The 19,972-nt window shown below is 42.3% G+C and overlaps 1 protein-coding gene across 1 annotated transcript in view; it reads left to right on the top strand.

The window, feature by feature from the left end:
* The window catches only part of megf10 (multiple EGF-like-domains 10), a 172,118-nt gene that overhangs the window by 118,293 nt on the left and 33,853 nt on the right, over window positions 1–19,972 (top strand). The window contains exons 12-20 of the mRNA XM_089126385.1: window positions 6,446–6,609; window positions 6,904–7,006; window positions 9,516–9,662; window positions 9,744–9,878; window positions 10,324–10,452; window positions 15,670–15,798; window positions 15,874–16,002; window positions 16,093–16,221; window positions 17,501–17,728. Of these exons, the coding sequence (XP_088982511.1) occupies window positions 6,446–6,609; window positions 6,904–7,006; window positions 9,516–9,662; window positions 9,744–9,878; window positions 10,324–10,452; window positions 15,670–15,798; window positions 15,874–16,002; window positions 16,093–16,221; window positions 17,501–17,728 (1,293 nt within the window). The remainder of the gene's footprint in view (window positions 1–6,445; window positions 6,610–6,903; window positions 7,007–9,515; window positions 9,663–9,743; window positions 9,879–10,323; window positions 10,453–15,669; window positions 15,799–15,873; window positions 16,003–16,092; window positions 16,222–17,500; window positions 17,729–19,972) is intronic.

Raw genomic sequence — 19,972 nt, 5'->3', positions numbered from 1 at the left:
GGTCGTAACCCACCGGTCTTCTTGGGGACAATGAAGTTGGGGCTGTAAAACCCGGACCTCACCTCGGCTGGAGGGACCGTCTCGATTGCACCCTTCGCCAGCAGGGTCGCAATTTCCGCTCTCATGACCGGGGCATTGCCACCGACCATAGTGGGGCGAACTCCCCTGAAACGGGGAGTCAAGTCAAGTCAAGTCACATTTATTTATATAGTGCTTTTCACAATACAGATTGTATCAAAGCAGCTTCACAGTGATAACATGAAAGTAGCACAACACAGATCAACAACATTGCTAAACACTAAATAACCCCAACTGAGCAAGCTCAAAGCAAGCCAAAAGCAAGGCGACAGTGGCAAGGAACCAAACTCCATCAGATTGGATGGAGAAAAAACCTTGGGAGAACCCAGGCTCAGTCGGGGGCCAGTTCTCCTCTGGCTTACATTCATATTGTTTAAATATAAATATTAAATATAAATATTGTTTATGAATCAAACGGCGCCATAACATATCGCAGGCGTTGAGTCGTCTCATCACAGGCGTTGAGTCGTCTCATCACAGGCGTTGGGGCATCCGAAATCCCCGTGAGAGGCTGGACACAAAACTGGACCTGACGAACGCCATTTTTCTCGGGACAAGCGTCCCGAGATAACAGCAGAAAGGCAGATGGGAAATAATTAGCATAGCTGATGTTCATAATGATTTCGTTATAACTCACAAACTCTCCGTAACCCGAACTCTCCACAACCCAACCATACGCGCCGACCCGTTTGTCTAAAAGGCTGTCGAGCCCCACTGGTGCGTTAAGCAGTTTCAGTGGCAAACGGTTCCGTATGGCGTAACAGAGGACTAGAAGGTAAGCATTATGTGAATGCTTGACTAAAGAGATGCGTCTTTAATCTAGTTTTGAACTGTGTCAGCGAGTCAGAGGCTCGGACCGTATCGGGAAGGCCATTCCAGAGTTTTGGAGCTAAATGCGAGAACGCCCTCCCTCCTTTACTGGACTTCGATATCCTAGGAATGACCAGAAGCCTTGAATTTAGTGATCTTAAGGAACGCGGTGGATTGTAGGGCGAAAGAAGGTCCGTTAAGTACATAGGTGCTAAACCATTTAGGGCTTTATAGGTCAGTAGTAGTATTTTGTAGTTGATGCGGAACTTAATAGGTAACCAGTGTAGAGATGATAAAATCGGTGTTATATGATCATATTTTCTTGACCTAGTAAGAACTCTAGCAGCTGCATTTTGTACTAACTGTAGCTTGTTTATTGAGGATGCAGGACAACCGGCTAATAAAGCATTACAGTAATCTAGTCTCGAGGTCATGAATGCGTGAACTAATTTTTCTGCATCAGAAATAGATAGCATGTTACGTAGCTTAGCAATGTTTCTAAGGTGGAAAAAGGCTGTTCTTGTAACATATGAAATATGATTTTCGAACGACAAGTTGCGGTCTAGTATAACACCCAGGTCTTTTACTGTTGTGGATAAAGTAACAGGACATCCGTCTATATTAAAGTTGTATTGTGAGAGGTTTTGTGAGTAGTTTTTTGGACCAATAAGTAATACCTCCGTTTTATCTGAATTTAATAGCAGGAAATTACGCGTCATCCAGCATTTTATATCTTTGAGACACTCTGTCATTTTAGATGAGTTAGTGTTTTCATCTGGTCGTGATGAAATATATAATTGAGTGTCGTCAGCGTAACAGTGGAAATTAATTCCATGTTTTCTTATAATATTACCAAGTGGCAGCATATATATTGAGAATAGCAGAGGGCCTAAAACCGATCCTTGCGGTACTCCATAGTCTACTGACGTTATCTTTGATTTTTTCCCATTTAAACAGACAAAATGAGAACGGTCCGATAAGTACGATCTAAACCAGCTTAATGCCTGTCCCTGGACACCGGTGAAGTTTTGTAGTCGATCCAAGAGTATTATATGATCTATAGTGTCGAACGCAGCGCTAAGATCAAGTAGGACTAGTATTGAGATACAGCCTTGGTCAGAAGCTAAAAGTAAATCATTTGTAATTTTAACTAGCGCAGTTTCTGTACTATGATGCGGTCTGAATCCTGACTGGAATTTTTCATAGATATCATTTTCTTGCAAAAAAGAGCACAATTGAGCGGACACTACTTTTTCAAGTATTTTGGACATAAATGGAAGATTTGAAATGGGTCTGTAATTTGCCAAGTTATTTGGATCTAATTGCGGTTTCTTAATGAGCGGTTTTATTACAGCCAGCTTGTATATTTTTGGGACATGACCTAAAGATAAAGACGAGTTAATAATATTGAGGAGAGGCTCTTCCACTACAGGTAATAGTTCTTTCAGTAGTTTAGTGGGTATTGGATCTAATAAACAAGTTGTTGGTTTAGATGCAATGATAAGTTTATTTAGCTCCTCCTGTCCTATCGTTGTAAAGCGGTTTAGTTGTTCTAGAGGGTCCATAATTGAAGCTGAATCATAAGACACCATAGCGGATTGTACATTTATAATTTTGTTTCGGATGCTTTCTATTTTCGCATTGAAGTAATTCATAAAATCATTACTACTAAACTGTAAAGGTATATTTTGCTCTGGTGATGTCTGTTTATTTGTTAGTCTAGCCACGGTGTTAAATAAAAACCTTGGATTATTTTGGTTATTTTCGATTAGTTTGCGGAGATGCTCAGCCCTGGCTGTTTTTAGTGTCTTTTTATAACGTGACATACTGTCTTTCCACGCGATTCTAAAGACCTCTAGATTAGTTTGTTTCCATTTACGCTCTAAGTTGCGAGTTTCTCTCTTGATAGCATGCGTAGCACTGTTGTACCATGGTGCTTTAATTTTCTCTCGAACCTTTTTTAATCTAATTGGCGCAACAATATCTAATGTACTAGTAAGAATGGTGCTTAAACTGCTAGTCATTTCCTCTAATTCATCTGTTTGTTTGGGTTCACTTTGCAGCTTAGATAGATCAGGTAAGCTATTTGAAAATCCATCTATAGTGGTTGGAAGGATTGTTCTGCCTGGTCTATAACGTGGCGCAACATGACATATTTCAGCAGTACGTATTATGCAAGTCACCATGTAATGATCAGTGACATCATCGCTTTGCGGTATAATATCTATATCAGTTGGATCGGTTCCATATGATATAATTAAATCTAGTGTATGATTTAGACGATGAGTGGGACCACTGACGTTTTGTTTGACCCCAAAGGAGTTTAATAAATCTGTAAACGCAGCCCCTAACGCATCATTTGTATTATCTACGTGTATGTTAAAATCTCCAGCAATTATTGCTTTATCGACATTTACCAATAGATCCGAGAGAAAGTCTGCGAACTCTTTTAGGAATTCAGCATATGGCCCTGGAGGTCTATATACAGTAGCCAGGGCTAGAGATAATATAGATTTCCTTCTTACATCTAAGAGCGTAACATTTAGCACAAGTACTTCAAATGAATTAAACCTGTGACCTGTTTTCTGAGTAATATTAAAAATATCTTTATAGATTGTTGCAACACCGCCGCCACGACCGATCAGACGAGGCTCATGTTTATAACAGTATCCTGGCGAAGTAGATTCGTTTAGACCGAAATACTCATTTGGTTTAAGCCAGGTTTCAGTAAGGCACAGAACATCGAAGTTATTGTCTGTGACCATTTCATTTACAATAACCGCCTTAGGTGTGAGCGATCTAATGTTTAGGAGACCTAGCTTTAGAAATTGTTTTTGTTGACTGATATTTAGATTAGGGAGGAGACCGTGCGAACTAAATCGCGTAGCCGAATCTGATCGTTCTGATGACCCAGCGGGACAGCCCGGGGAGCTCTAGCCAAGCTCCCAGGAAGTGAACCAGCGGGGTCATGCGAACCACAGACGCCCCCCCGGAGGGGCAGCGGGGCGGGGAGACTGGCATGCGCTCGGGTGTTACCCCGTGCGGATGCACAGTCGAGCCCCGTTCCCCGACAGAAGAGACCAGGGAAGGACCAGCGTTCCACTGGGGTCTGTTCTGTCGGGGGTCTGGCGAGAAAGGGGGAGGAGAGGTGCGTAGTCGAGAGACGACACACGCTCCCTTCCGCACCCTCAGAGACAGAGAGGAATGAGGGGGTCGACGCGCTGGGGCGACAAGCGTACTCATTCCAGTCTGTGTGCTCAGTGATGATGTTAAGTCTTTCTTTAACCAACTCAGGGTGCTGCCCACCCGTGGGTAAGCAGCGGGGAGCTGTGAACTAAAGATTCTCCCCCGGCCCTCCACCGGGGGAAGGAGGGGGCCTGCTACCTCCTCCTGAGAAACACTCAACTTCATCACTGAGCAGCCCGTCTCAGGAACGCCGCTTCGCCTGGCGTTTAGCGGGGCGCGCGGCCTGAGGGGGCTGCGACGCATGCCTGCGGCCTCCTCCACAGCGCGTCCTGGGTGAAGGCTGCTGCTGGGGACGCGTGGGAGGGGAGCCGCAGGGGGGCGTCCTCGGCGGCGAGCAGAGGGAGGCGTCTGGGCCGACGGCTGGGTGGAGGCAGCAGCTGACCGTCGGGGTAGAATATGTTTAATGGCCTCCGTCTGCTTCTGGGCGGTCAAACTGCTGGGCAAAGTCTTCGACCGCACAGCCGAACAGGCCAACCTGGGAGAGGGGGGCGTCGAGCAGACGTGTCCGCTCAGCGTCCTTTGTGTCTGCCAGGTTGAGCCATAGGTGGTGCTCCTGGACCACGCTAGTGGCCATCACCTGCCCAACGGAGCGAGCAGCCACTTTCGTCGCCCGGAGATCGAGGTCAGTGGCAGCTCGCAGCTCATTAAAAGCCGCTGGGTCAGTCCCGCCCTCGTGCATGTCCCTGAGCAGTTTGGCTTGAAACACTTGCAAAGTGCTCATGGCATGCAAAGCGGCGGCTGCCTGTCCCGCCGCTCTATAGGATCGCGCCGCCATAGACGACGAGAACCTACAGGCTTTGGATGGGTGCTTAGGAGCCCCACGAGAGGAGGCGCTCTGCGGACACAGTTGCATCGCAACAGAGCACTCCACCGGAGGGATCACAGCATACCCACGGGCAGCCGCGCCGTCAAGGGGAGGAAAGGCGGGGGAGGCTGGAGCGCGCTCTCGAGAGGTCAAAGGAGCCTTCCAAGTGCGCGTCAGCTCCACATGCAGCTCGGGAAAAAATGGAATTGGGTTCGGCTGTGGCCTTGCGGCGGCAGCTTTCCCCAAAAACCAATTATCCATCCGTGAGAGATCGGGGCAAGGCGGAGGGTTCCACTCCAACCCGATACTCACGGCGGCCCGAGATAGCATGGCCGTCATCTCGGGATCAGACACGGGCAACGCTTGCGCTCCCGAGGGAGGCAACGCAGCTGCATCCTCACTTCCCGAAGACTCAAGACCGCCCTGTGATGCCGCGATCGACATCGCGTCATCCTCTGGAGCGCCGAACGAAACAGACAGTACCTGCGAAGAGGCAGACGCCTGAATCGAAGCAGCGCTCGCTGGCTCTGACACTGGGGCGGGGGGTGTGGCCCGAAGTTCTCTCGTCGGGTTTTTGTTCCACACCCTCACCGTCAGATCACCCTGTCCGCGAGTCGAAGAGCTTCTCGAAGAAGAAGGCGAACGAGTAGCGGACGCGGGGACTCTCCCTTTTGTTAGATCATTGAGTCTCGCAGTGTAGAGATGGTCATATCCCCACAAAAGGAACATGAGTCATCCACGAACGATGCTGCTGCATGCTGAATGCCCAGGCAAACAGAGCAGCGATCGTGACCATCAGAGGACGACATGAATCGACCGCATCCAGAAGAACACGGGCGAACCATCTTTAAAAAGACGTGCCACGTGTAGCTCTTTCAATAGAGAGGAGGAAATTCACTCTTTCAGCGCTGAGGCATCCAGGGAGAAGCGCACAGTCTGGCAGACCACTGCTCAGATCGCCGGCAATGCAGAATCTCACTGGGTATCGCCGTCACACCAACACTGAAGAGGAGCTCGTCTCGAAGAGTCTTGTCAGTGAGAATGGCTTAGGAGTGAAGAAGTCTCTTGGCCCCGAAGCGAAAACATACTGCGGTTGCGTTCACTTCCTCCTTTTATACTCACGGAGTAGGGCAGAGTACGCTATGCAAATTTCCGCAGCCCCAAGGCATTGCATGCCATTGGCTCGTGATTAAATACTCGAATAGGATTGGCTTTCTATGCGAAACCCCCAATCTCCGTCACTTCTGACGTAACTCGAAGTGACTACGAAAGGGAACTAAATTTAATCTAAACACAGTAAATTACTGCCAACAGTATTGGTCCTAGTATATACTTGTTTTTAACTTATAGTTTATTACTGTTATAACAGTGTCGTTTTTGGCAGCCCTTTTAATTTTAGTCTTAGTCTTATGGGCGAAAATGCTTTTTAGTTTTAGTCACATTTTAGTCACTTATAAACAATAAGCTCTTTTAGTGCTTTTATGATTTCCACCGCTGTTGTTTCAGGGTGGCACGGGGTGGACTGCTCCATTAACTGCCCCAGTGGCTCGTGGGGTCTGGGCTGTAACCTGACGTGTGCCTGCAGTAACGGAGGCGCGTGCAACGCTCTGGACGGAAGGTGCACCTGTACTCCAGGCTGGAGAGGAGACCACTGTGATCAGCACTGTCAGGTCTGCGATTACAGCTGCATTCACAGAGAAATACCAAACTCTGTACTGTCTTAATGTTCAGTTATACATGCCTTTTATGTCACTTTCTTTTATTCAGCTGCATTCATTATAATAATACTGAACCGTTGTTAAACCTCTAGATTATTTTCCATAGGCATCATTCCTTTAGTCTGATAAACAGTTACTTTCGAGTGCATTCTCATATACAATTCATTCAATAGTAATTTTTATCGTCAAATTCATCACTATTTTAGTCTAAAGAAGTGTCCCTCAATGGCCTGATGGTGTGTGCAGGACGGGACGTATGGATTGGGCTGTCGTGAGCGCTGTGACTGCAGTCATGCGGACGGGTGCCAGCCCTCAACGGGACACTGCCGCTGTCTGGCCGGCTGGACAGGTAATGAATGTATGCTAGACTTTCAGGATAACTTATATTTTTATCATTTGCTTTTTAAAAGATGCTTTAAAAAGTCATTCCCACCTCTGGGGCCGGATTCACAAACATTTTCTTAAGTTCTTAAAATAAGAAAGTTCATAAGAAAGTTTTTCAGAAGTCCATCTTAATATTTTTCTTAAGAACGTTTTGGTCTGTTTGATAGTAAGGCTGAGGACTGATGCACAAGCACATGAAGGAGGATACACCCCCTCTCCCACACATTCCTCTGGGTTGATCCCGACACCGACTGCATACTGATGCTGTCAGCAGTGTTTCCTCAGGCCTGCTGCACTAGAATGATCTCCAGCGTCCTCTCATCGCCTAGCAACACACACACACACTCTCAAAGAGCTTTTGTCCGTGTTTTGTCATGACTCTTTCCCATAGAGTTGCTTCACCCACTGAGCTTCAGACACACAGAAAAACATGTTTAATCATTTTTCTTTGACAGCAGAGCTTGTTAAACACAGCTTGACGGTAATTGAGCTCAGGGCCATTCACAACAGGAAAGATAACCATAACTATATTAACATTCACTCCAACGTTCTGTTTATTATTAGCATGTCCTGCGATTTGGTCGGGGCAAAAACTACCAACCCTAACCCGGCCCTGGCCCGTGGTGTTCAAGCCCTACCCGGCCCCAGCCCGACAACGATTTTTCAGCCCGAACCTGACCCGAGACCAATATCAATATTACTTTAAGCTCTCTCTGACGCGCACTCTTTCTGATGCGCACTCTTTCTGACGCGCACTCTCTGATGCACGCTGTCTCTGCTACACGCAAACACTGACAAGTCACACACTACTAAGAGGTCAACTTTTATTATAGGCCTGAAACATCATGCCCACAAATATTGGACAGGCTTTACAGAGAAGCAGTAGAGAATATAAAGCTATGGGATCCAAACACAAAAATAAGTAAATAAACGGCCTACCTTTCTTTGCTTTTAAGTAACTGAAGAACAATTTTCAAAACAACATTCAAAAATGAAGAACTCTTCTCCAAATGGCTAATGTTAGATAATATTAATCAGAACTTTTATTAACTCCCCACACTCCAATTTCTCCCTGAAGTTCTGCATGGTCAACTGTCACCTGTTAATGCACGTGAGTGGCACATGCATATACTGTATGCGTTTGTGTTGTTTAGGCGATGTATAATATTTATAATATAAACAATAGAACAATATTTAATTCACACATGTGACATATATTATGGGCATAATGAAAGGAGAGAAGCTAAATAAGCCCAAGCCCGATCTGTAAAAAAAAATGGGTCATGTTAGCCCCAGAACGGCGCTCGGGGCGACACTTCCCTGATTTTACCTCGCCTCTTTCTAAACTCACCTCGAGGGAGGAGGAGCACAAGAGGCGGCGCTCGCTTTCTGTTGTGCGACTTAACGTCCAACAAACCGTCATATACGAGGCAGGCGGCCTGAGAGTGCTCAGAAACATCGTCATCCTCATCAGCCTCATCCTGCACAGCTTGGCCTAGGGCTAGACTAAGACTAAGGGCTGAATCAGATGCTGCGAGAGAGATTACGTCATCATCCCGCAGCTCTTGAGAGATATTGAAACCCCTTTCGAGCTCCATCTACAAGCCCCACGATTTCAGTGTCCTGCACGCCTCGGCTGCAGCGGGTCCTGAAACCGCCGGGCACACTCTCAAGAAAAGGGACAGTCGAGAACGAATCAAGTTTTCTTAGAGGAAATTCATGCTCTTCACTCATACACATAACGCACATATCGTGTCTGTCATCAGGTGTCAGAAAACGCTGACATGGATGAAGACACATTTCACACAGTTCACGGCAAAGGCATTCCCCCATAGCCCATAACCTCAATGGGATGCAGTCCAAGTTCCCTTTCGAAAAGGAACAAGAAAAGCATGTGATCCCTGTCTTCTGTGAATCTGAACAATCGTGAAACTGCAGCATCTGATCCAGGCGGCTGGTCTCGTCTCGCTCTCACAGTACTTTGTGAACCGGACAAACTTTCTAACTAGAATGCAATGCTATTGTCAGGCACAGATTGGTTTAAGTCAAACTCACACAGTCATTTAACAAAGCTATTGGTTCAACTGGTTTAGAGCTTCAAAAAGTTATGATTCTCCCATAACTACCTGTCAGTCATTATCATAAGCATATATAAGCAGGAGTTTCTTTTCTGGCAATGCCTCCACCACCTTCCTCTATTCCAAGCTACCTCTTTCCATTCAATTGCGTAGTCCGGGCCCTTAATTAGCTCAGAGCTCCAGACCAGGACAGCAAGCGCCACAAGCTGTTTACCATCTTTCATGTCTAGATGGGCAGGTGAACTCGTGAACATCTCATAGTTCTCAGTACAAAATCACAGCCTTGAATGCAGTAAAGTTTTCTAAATAGTTATCTGGGTTTATAAAAGTAATGTTGTGTTTTTGTGAGTGTTTGGATCATCCAGTAATGTGTGTCTGTGTGTGTGTTTCTCACAGGCATTCACTGCGACAGCATGTGTGCTGAGGGCCGCTGGGGACCAAACTGCTCCCTGTCCTGTAACTGTAAAAACGGGGCGTCCTGCTCCCCGGACGAGGGCGCATGCGAGTGCGCGCCTGGATTCAGAGGAACCACCTGCCAGAGCAGTGAGTGCTCACACACACCACCTGTCTGTCTCATGACAACATCTTGGTTTCTCATCCCCTCTGTTCTTGTGGTGTTTCCAGTCTGTTCTCCGGGCTTCTTCGGCCACCGCTGTAGCCAGGCCTGTCCACAATGCGTCCACAGCAAGGGCCCCTGTCACCATGTGACCGGCCAGTGTGACTGTCAGCCTGGCTTTAAAGGGGCGCTCTGCAACGAAGGCAAGAAAAGCCACTCTCACTCACTGCTACAGTACAGCTGTCGGTCCCACTTCATATTAAGTGGCTTTAAGTTATATGTATTTACATAAGTTCATATAAGTACAATGAACTTATTGTATTCATGTTGTATTGTAAAACACTTTTGCTGCTATTGAGGTGTGACACGGGTAAGAGTCAGGTGGTATGGGCTGGTTTAAGGGTGGGTTAAGGTGGGTCAATTGGTAATTATATAGGTAATTTCATAAATTAATTACTGCTGTAATTACATGCAGGGCTTTTTTAAATATATGTAAGGGGGTGGGGGTTCTTCTGCACGTCATTTCAGTTCTGCAAGTCGCTTTCAGTTCTTTTTGTTTTCCATTCCCATTTTCCAGTATGTGTGCTTAAAGTCCTCTCACTGGGCTGTGGTACTGATGTCCTGCTCTGTCTGTCTGACTGTCTGCAGTGTGTCCCAGTGGCCGGTTTGGCAAGAACTGTGCGTGGAGCTGCACCTGCACTCATAACGCCACCTGTAACCCCTTCGACGGCTTGTGTCAGTGTTACCCCGGCTGGATCGGCAGTGACTGCTCACAACGTCAGTATTCTGTGCAATCTCACTAAAAGCTCTCGATCAACTCTTAAAGCTCTCGCTCTCTCAGATTGAGGTTCATTGTAGAATATAGAATCACTTCTTTAAAAGAGTAGTTCACTTCAGAATTCAAATTTCCTGATATTTTACTCTCTGAACTACAAATCACTCCACATTCTTTACTGTACACTGATATTACCATATCTAAACTATTGTGTGGAGGTTTGGGGTAATACTTACAGATGCAGACTATTATCTTTATTTAAGTTGCAAAAAAGAGCCATAAGGATGATTCATGGTGTTGGTTATAGAGATCACACAAATGTATTATTTTTAAAATCCAAGACATTGAAATTTACTGATCTGGTTTATGTTCAAACAGCACAAATAATGTATAAAGCAAAAAATAACCTACTCCCTGGTAATATTCAACAACTGTTTTTTAATAGAGAAGGGAGATATAATATTAGGGGTGAGAGCAACTTTAAACAATTATGTGTACGTACAACATTAAAAAGTTTTTGTGTTTCGATATGTGGAGTGAAGTTGTGGAACAGATTAAGTTCAGTACTTAAACAATGCCGAAGTATGACTCAGTTTAAAAAGCATTGTAAAAATATGATATTTGAAAGGTATAGAGAGGATGAAGATTATTAGTTAGGTGATAGTTTATTTATATATTTTTCTTTTTTTCTCTCTCTTATTATTATTATTAGTTTTTATTTATTTTCTCTTATGTAATTTTTTTTTTGAAGATGTATATACACATAGGTAGATATGTATGTTTTTTTTGTTTTTGGTGTTTAGAGACAAATAGATCAAAATATTCGGTCAACCGGTTAATTAGTTATAATTAGTTGAAGATGGGGTAGGATTGAATAAGCTTATGCTTCTTCCTACTCCTTTTCGGACGTGTATAAGTAAAAAAAAAAAAAATTGTTGTTGTTTTTTTTTTCTTCTCTTTGTTTTATGTATTAATTTTTTTTTTTTTTTTTTTTTTTTCTACATGTTCGAAATAAAAACTTTTCATTCATTCATTCATTCATTCCCCCACTTCATACAAGATGTTCATGTCTTTCTTTCTTCAGTAGAAAAGAAATGAAGATTTTTGAGGAAAGCATTCCAGGATTTTTCTCCATAAAGTGACTTCAATAGGGTCCAACGGGTTTGAAGTTTCAGTGCAGCTTCAAAGTCTCGGCACCAACCCAGCCGAGGAATATGAGTCTTATCTAGACAAACCAGCGGACATTTTATAACAAAATAAACATTTATATACTTTTAACCACAAATGCTGGTCTTGCACTAGCTGTGATGCGCCACACCATCTAATCACGTTGAAATGTCTCGCATAAACGGTAAATCTAGGGCAGGACGAAAAACTTGTTTGACTTCGTCTTTGCACGTTCACTTTGTAAACACTGGGTCGGTACTTCTGCTTACGTCACACGGGACCTTTCAACGTGATTAGGTGATGTGTGGAGCATCACAGCTAGTGCAAGGCCAGCATTTCTGGTTAAAAGTATATAAAAAAAATTTTATTACAAAATGTCCGCTGATTTGTCTAGATAAGATTCTTATTTCTCGGCTGGGATCGTGTCGAGACTTTGAACCTGCACTGAAACTCACATCTGGACCTTCAACCCCGGACCCCATTGACTGGACCCCATTGAAGTCACTATAAAAATCCTGGAATGTTTTCCTCAAAAACCTTAATTTCTTTTCTACTGAAGAAAGAGAGACATAAACATCTTGGATGATGTGGGGGAGAGTAAATTATCAGGAAAATGTAATTCTGAAGTGGACAACTCCTTTAAAGCCATGACAACGAAGAACTAGTGGCAATGAAAGCCGACTGTGTTGTTGCCTCGTGTTGTGTGCGTCTGGGTTAAAAAGTTACGTTTGGACTCACCGTAAAGACTTAGCCAATGGCCGGTCAGAGAAAATAACTGGTGGCAGTAGTCTATATTCATCTTTAGAAATGGGAAACCGACTCTAGGACTGTGGATATACAACCTGGAACATGCAAAAGCTGAGCGGTCAAACTGACAGGCGATGACAGCCTGATGTTGGACAACGACTGTCAGCTTGGTGTGTCTCACCATGTTCAAAGTTTTTAGACCAATTAAGATTTGTAAATGCTCACCAAGGACACATTTATTTGATAAAAAAACAGTAATATTTTGTAATCTATTAAAAGAGCTGTCTTCTAATTTAATGTACTGTATTTTAATATTTATTCCTGTGATCAAAGCATCATTACTCCAGTCTTTAGTGTCACATGATCCTTCAGAAATCACTCTAATATGATGATTACAGGAATAAATTTCACTTTACAATATATTCACATCTATTATATATTATACTATTATATAATATATTCATATAAACACAGCTATTTTAAATTGTAATCATATTTTACAATATCACTGTTTGTACTGTAATTTTGATCAAATAAATGCAGCCAAACTTTTGACTTATAGTAACAAACAAAATCCATGGTCACACTTTACATTAGGTGTCCTAGGTGTACATCAAATGTACTTATTGTGTTCATATTGTATTGCATTGGAAAAGGTTAGGACAGGTTTGGTGTTATGGATCGGGTTAAGGGTGGTTTACGGGGGAAGTGAAGAGTCAACAGTGTACTTACAGAACTGAATTACAGCTGTAATTAGATACAGGTATTTTTAAATATACACTACCAGTTAAACGTTTTGGATCACTAAGATGTTTAATGTTTTTTTAAAGAAGACTCTTCTGCTCACCAAGACTGCATTTATTTGATTAAAATACATAAAGAACTGTAATATTGCTGTTAAATATTATCACAATTTTAAATAACTGTTTTGTATTTTAAAATATTTAAAAATGTAATTTATTCCTGTGATCAGGATTCTTTGATGAATAGAACGTTAAAAAAAAAACAGCATTTATTTGAAATAGAATCTTTTGGAACATTATAAATGTCTTTACTGTAATATTTGACAGTAAAAAAATTACTGGGACAGGAACCAAGGTTTCTTCCACATTACTTGGGCACATAAGCTTGATCATGCGAAAAGGGTTGCCCCTCGGGGAAAACCCTTTGGTTCTGAGCCACCACTGCAAGGGCCTCATGTGCAGCAGGCCAAAAGGTATCACGTTGGACACTGCTGCCATCAGACCCAAAAATGTTTGTCAAAAATCTCTGAAAATGTTTTACAGTTAGCGACTGGCCTAGCTTTATCCTTTTCACGCCTGACAGAATGGTCTCTATGCGTGCCGGGGACAGACGTGCCTGCATTAACATAGAATCCCAAACTACCCCTAGATAGTTCATGATGTGAATACCCTGTATACGTAGTGGCGCCAGAGCTGCATCCACGCATTTCATGAATGTGGAAGACCGGAAGGCAGAGATCGGGCAGAGCCCGTCTCTAACCCCGCTGACAGATCTATTTGCGGACCCCAAGTCTGAAGCCTCCGCTGTGCCTCGGCAGCAGCGGGACCTGAAACAAGCAACACAAAGAACATGAGTGTCCCCACCCTAGAAATAACGCGGGCAGGGGTGCACACACAATCTAAACTGCTGCTTGCTCACCATACTTAATATATATAATATATAAGGGAAACAAACAACACCAAATAACAAAGTCAGTTACACATAGAGCGCTTGTGATGACACAGAAGCTGTGGTGGCTGGGTTTGAACCGGCTTATATAGTTTCCCGTCACACCATTGGACTGATTTTACATGTGCTTCAATACATCATCACGCAAAGCGTTCCCTTAGTGTCAATTGACGCAACGTGAGTTCCCTTGAAAGGGAACAGCTGTTTTAAATTGTACTAATATTTCACAATATAATATAATACCATACCATTCAGAGTCAGCATCTGCACGTCCCACATCTGCAGTGCGAAGATTTTGTTGAAACTGATTTTTTTTTTTTGTCTGGTAACAGCCCTATAGTAGTGCCTTATTAACTGAGCTAAACTTAAGTTAAACTTAAGAACTTCTACGAATTTCTAAAAACATTATGACGTATATAGCCTAATATTTAATAAGGTTTTCAAAAATGCCCCAGAAAACTAATTTATTACGGAAATGTCATGGAAAAGTTTGTTGCTGTCAACATTGTTTTTGGAAGATACATTAAAAATGCAGTTAGCTTCTGTAAACGAATCTACAATGCATGGCATAAAATATGGTTAATAGTGGATAATTTGTCGTGCTTCTGTGTCTGTTAAAAAAGTGTCTGTTATGAGTGGATTCTATTCATGTGTGCCCAGATATTTTAGAAATCCTGACCAGCTGATGTTTTACGGCAATGTCCGGAATAAAGAGTAGACTTATGTATGGTAGGCCTAAATAGCTAAGTAAAGTTAATGGACATAAACCATGATATAAGATTTTGGCCATATTGCCCTTTTCTAAGTCATTTATGTCCCGTGACACCTGTAAAGTCACATCCACAAAATCTCTTGAGTAGTGTTTGGTCACACCACAAGGTGTCACTGTGGCCTCAACGCTTCAGCACTGCCACTCCTTTGCTTGATTGCTATGTCTGGGGTAAAACACACTCCCTTCATTAGCATACAGAGCAATAAATGAAAAATATATAAATGTTTAAATGAATAAATAAATAAATGTATGTAAATGCATATATACATAATTAAAAGTGAAAATAAACAAAAGTGGAAATAAATAAATACATAAATAAATGAATAAATAAATGTGTGATAATATATAATTATACATAAATAGGGAAATATAAGTAAAAATAGTCAATAGTCAAGTCATTTTACATTTATTCACGTATTTATTTATATATTTATTTTAAATTTTTATTGGTTTGGTCCTCCATATTATTACTGATTTGTTTTGTATTTTTAATCAAATAAATGCTGTCTTGGTAAGCAGAAGAGACTTCTAAAAAACATTAAAAATCTTACCGATCCAAAACTGTTGACTGGTAGTGTAGTACAAAGTAAAAATATGTACACAATAAATGCATCAAATGATTAATGGTTTTATAGTCAAAATTAATAATTTAATGATTAAATGATTGAATCAAATTAAAAATCTAATTTTGTACGTAATATAAAGCGGGAGTGCTGAAGAGTAACCCTGTCCTCCAGGACTGTTCACTGTGATCTGCTGACGCAGCTGCAGAAGTGTGTGTGTGTTTGGAGAGCACTGCTGCAGGGGTGTGATGTGTGTGTGTGTGTGTGTGTGCCCGCAGCATGTCCTCCGGGTCAGTGGGGTCCTAACTGCTTCCACACCTGTAACTGCCACAACGGGGCGTTCTGCAGCGCATACGACGGCGAGTGCAAGTGTACGGCAGGCTGGACGGGGCTCTACTGCACACAGCGTGAGTCCCCACCCAAACCCCCCCACCCCTCTCTCTCTCTCTGAGCCTGTTCACTCACACGTTCCTCTCTTGCAGGCTGTCCGCTGGGCTTCTACGGGAAGGACTGTGTGCTGGTGTGTCAGTGTGAGAACGGCGCAGACTGCGATCACATCTCCGGGCACTGCACCTGCCGCACGGGCTTCATGGGACGCCACTGTCAGCAGAGTGAGTAAAGACTTGCATATCTATAAGAACACTTTGATAAGCACACGCAAAGGTCTACATCTGATCCAGTGTTTTCCCACTGGCTTCCAGAGTGTCCCGCAGGAACGTATGGATATGGCTGCCGGCAGGTTTGCGACTGCCTGAATAACTCCACCTGTGATCACATGACGGGCACCTGCTACTGTAACCCCGGCTGGAAGGGCACTCGCTGTGACCAGGGTAAACGTACAGTAGCACTCACGATCGCTGCCTTTTACACACCAGAAAGCTCACTAACAATCAGCAAAGGACAAAATGTGTAAATCTCATTGTTTCCTACTTTTTAGAATAGCAAAATAAGTTAAACTTCAGTAATAGATCAGATCAGTGGAGTGCTGAAATGATGAGGAAAACATTTTTTTTGTTAACAGTTTATTTTACAGTGTCATTGTTACACGTTACAGTAGTAATAACTATTATATTATATACTAATAACTATTATATGCTAGTAACTATTATGCATAATTACATGCAATCAACCCCAAACCAGACCTCATCCTAACCCTATGTAGTTCATTATTATTCCTCTGCTTAAATGTATAAGTACAGTGTAATCCTGACACCTTCTAGTATAACCTTGTAATACAAATGTAAATTCATGTCCCAGTTACAATACATGTTGTCACATTTACAATTCTGTTTTGTATTTTTGCATTAACTATGTAATGTTATATTTTTTAAAACCAAGTATAAACCTCATGTTAGTGTTTTTAAGCATTTTTTACATTTATTCCAAAATAATAACTAAAGGCAGAAAAAAATGTAAACAATCCAATATTCAATATAATTCAATTTTGTATAGCGCTTTTCACAATACACATCGTTTCAAAGCAGCTTTACAGAAAATGCAAGAGTCCACAATACAGTTTAGGGAGATCTGTTATCAGAGGAGACTGTCCAGTATATCTCAGAATACATGTACAAATCACACAGTTCGCTGATAATGTATTTAAGTCAGAAACAATAAGCTCATTGAAGTAATGAGTACTTGTTTGTTAACAAATGAATATTACAGAAAATTTGTGAGCTGATGTTCAGCTGTTATTTTTATTATTAAACTTATTTTTATCAGTCATCAAGCTCGGTAAACACTGTGAACAGACACAAAGATGAATCTTTAACTTTACCAAGCTGATCGCAAAAACCCCTGTTTTCAGGCCACGTTTGATTTTATAATATTTAAGTTGTTAACTTGCTTTTTAATTAGTCTTCCCATTAACCGCATGTGTAACAGCATTACAATGTCACATTTTGTAATATTAGCGTTGTTTTATTTTTGTAATATTTCTTATCCAATTTTCTGAGACTGAGACTGTGGTCCTCCTCCTCGGAGCGGCCACAGATGCTCCAGTGTAGAGGGTTTCACAGCTACAGATATCTGGATCTGTCACACATGATCACACACTCGATGCAGCCTCATCTGAGCACACGTGACACTGATGTTTCCTTTCTTTCTCAGCTGGCGTGATCATTGTAGGGAATCTCAACAGTTTGACGAGTGCTGCTGTGCCCGCGGACTCGTATCAGATTGGTGCCATTGCAGGAATCATTGTCCTGGTACTCCTCGTGCTCATCATCCTCCTCCTCTTCATCATTTACCGTAAGAAACAGAAAGGCAAAGAGTCCACAATGCCTGCGGTCACCTACACACCCACCCTGAGGGGTAACACCGAGTACGCCGTCACAGGTCAGTGTCCCGATGATGACTGTAACCGTGTGTCTGCTCAGCGAGTCATATAGCTGTAACTAGGGATGCACGATATATCAGCCACCATTTCGGTATCCGCCGACATATGTTCATTTTTAATGTTATCGTTATCGGCCCAATAAAAAAATCTGGCATATACACTCACCTAAAGGATTATTAGGAACACCTGTTCGATTTCTCATTAATGCAATTATCTAATCAACCAATCACATGGCAGTTGATTTTAGGGGTGTTGTCCTGGTCAAGACAATCTCCTGAACCAAACTGAATGTCAGAATGGGAAAGAAAAGAAAATGTAAGCAATTTTGAGCATGGCATGGTTGTTGGTGCTATACGGGCCGGTCTGAGTATTTCACAATCTGCTCAGTTACTGGGATTTTCACGCACAACCATTTCTAGGGTTTACAAAGAATGGTGTGAGAAGGGAAAAACATCCAGTATGCGGCAGTCCTGTGGGCGAAAATGCCTTGTTGATGCTAGAGGTCAGAGGAGATTGGGCCGAATGATTCAAGCTGATAAAAGAGCAACTTTGATTGAAATAACCACTTGGTACAACCGAGGTATGCAGTAAAGCGTTTGTAAAGCCACAACACGCACAACTTTGAGGCGGATGGGCTACAACAGCAGAAGACCCCATCGGTTACCACTCATCTCCACTACAAATGGGAAAAAGAGGCTACAATTTGCAAGAGCTCACCAAAATTGGACAGTTGAAGACTGGAAAAATGTTGCCTGGTCTGATGAGTCTCGATTTCTATTGAGTCATTCGGATGGAGTTAGAGTTTGGCGTAAATAGAATGAGAACATGGATCCATCATGCCTTGTCACCACTGTGCAGGCTGGTGGTGGTAACAAGGTATAATGGTGTAATGGTGTGGAGGATGTTTTCTTGGCACACTTTAGGCCCCTTAGTGCCAATTGGGCATCGTTTGCCACGGCCTACCTGTTCTACCTGCATTGTTTTTGACCATGTCCATCCCTTTATGGCCACCATGTACCTATCCATGTCACGAAGCTCGAATCACTTCAAATTGGTTTCTTGAACATGACAATGAGTTTACTCTACTAAAATGGCCCTCACAGTCACCAGATCTCAACCTCAATAGAGCATCTTTGGGATGTGGTGGAACGGGAGCTTCGTGCCATGGATATGCACCCCACAAATTTCCATCAACTGCAAGATGCTATCCTATCAATATGGGCCAACATTTCTAAAGAATGCTTTCAGCACCTTGTTGAATCAATGCCATGTAGAATTAAGAAGAGAGGGGTCAAACACAGTATTAGTATGGTTTTTCTAACGGTTTTTCTAACACTCAGCTGAGAGACACTTCAGATGTGCACTGTTCAACATGATGGGTTTGAATCACTTGAAATATGATCGGAATCATTTCAAAAAAGGAAAATACAGTTAAGTATTTAATTGTATAAGTGCAGTTAACATGCAGCACTTAAGTCTGTCATGTGTAAGAAATAAGGTATGAGAGGCTGTGCTACTTCGCGTCGTGTCTAACAACGCCCTCAGCCATTACTTATTCATGATACAGCACTTGCCTCGAGTAACTTATTGCTTTTATTAAATGGTTACCACACAATAAAAAATATTCAAGTAAAAAAATTTATTAGTGCAACTTTTTCATGAAATAAAAACACTAAAAGCCTTCCTTCCGCTAGAAAAAATAGTCCCTGACTGTGAACAGCAACAACGTTCCAATGTGTAATATGCATAAAAGCTCAAACAAAAACAACATAGGAACTGCAGTGTTGCGCAGTAATAAATATAACCGTTGGGTGAAGCGGTCGTAGCAGTGTTTTATCATGAATAAAGTACCGCTATTGACCAATCAGAATCAAGGATTGGAACTAACCATTTTATATAGGCTACATAAAATTATCATGAGAACATCATTATAATTGTGTGTTTGGGACATGGATTTTAATGTTAAGACATCTGTTCTTGTAATCAGGCTCTCAAAAATTATATAAAAAAAAAAATTGTGCATCCCTGGTTGTCACATCATATTATGAATAACTGTCATAATTACATTGGTAATCATTCTTATGATTTATTGTGTGTTGACTAAACTATGGCAGATTGGCCCATTTACACTGAGCTTCGACGCACTTCTGTTTTCAAATATAGCTTTCTCTAGTTTTCAGTTATGTATATTTTAGCATTATTGATTTTAGCATTTTAGCATTATTACACAGAGAACACAGAGA

This window comes from Pimephales promelas, chromosome 23 (assembly GCF_988280905.1).
Source record: "Pimephales promelas chromosome 23, fPimPro1.hap1.1, whole genome shotgun sequence".
Lineage (NCBI taxonomy): Eukaryota > Metazoa > Chordata > Actinopteri > Cypriniformes > Leuciscidae > Pimephales > Pimephales promelas.
Note: the sequence above shows the minus strand (reverse complement) of the source record. Positions and strands in the feature narration are given on the sequence as shown.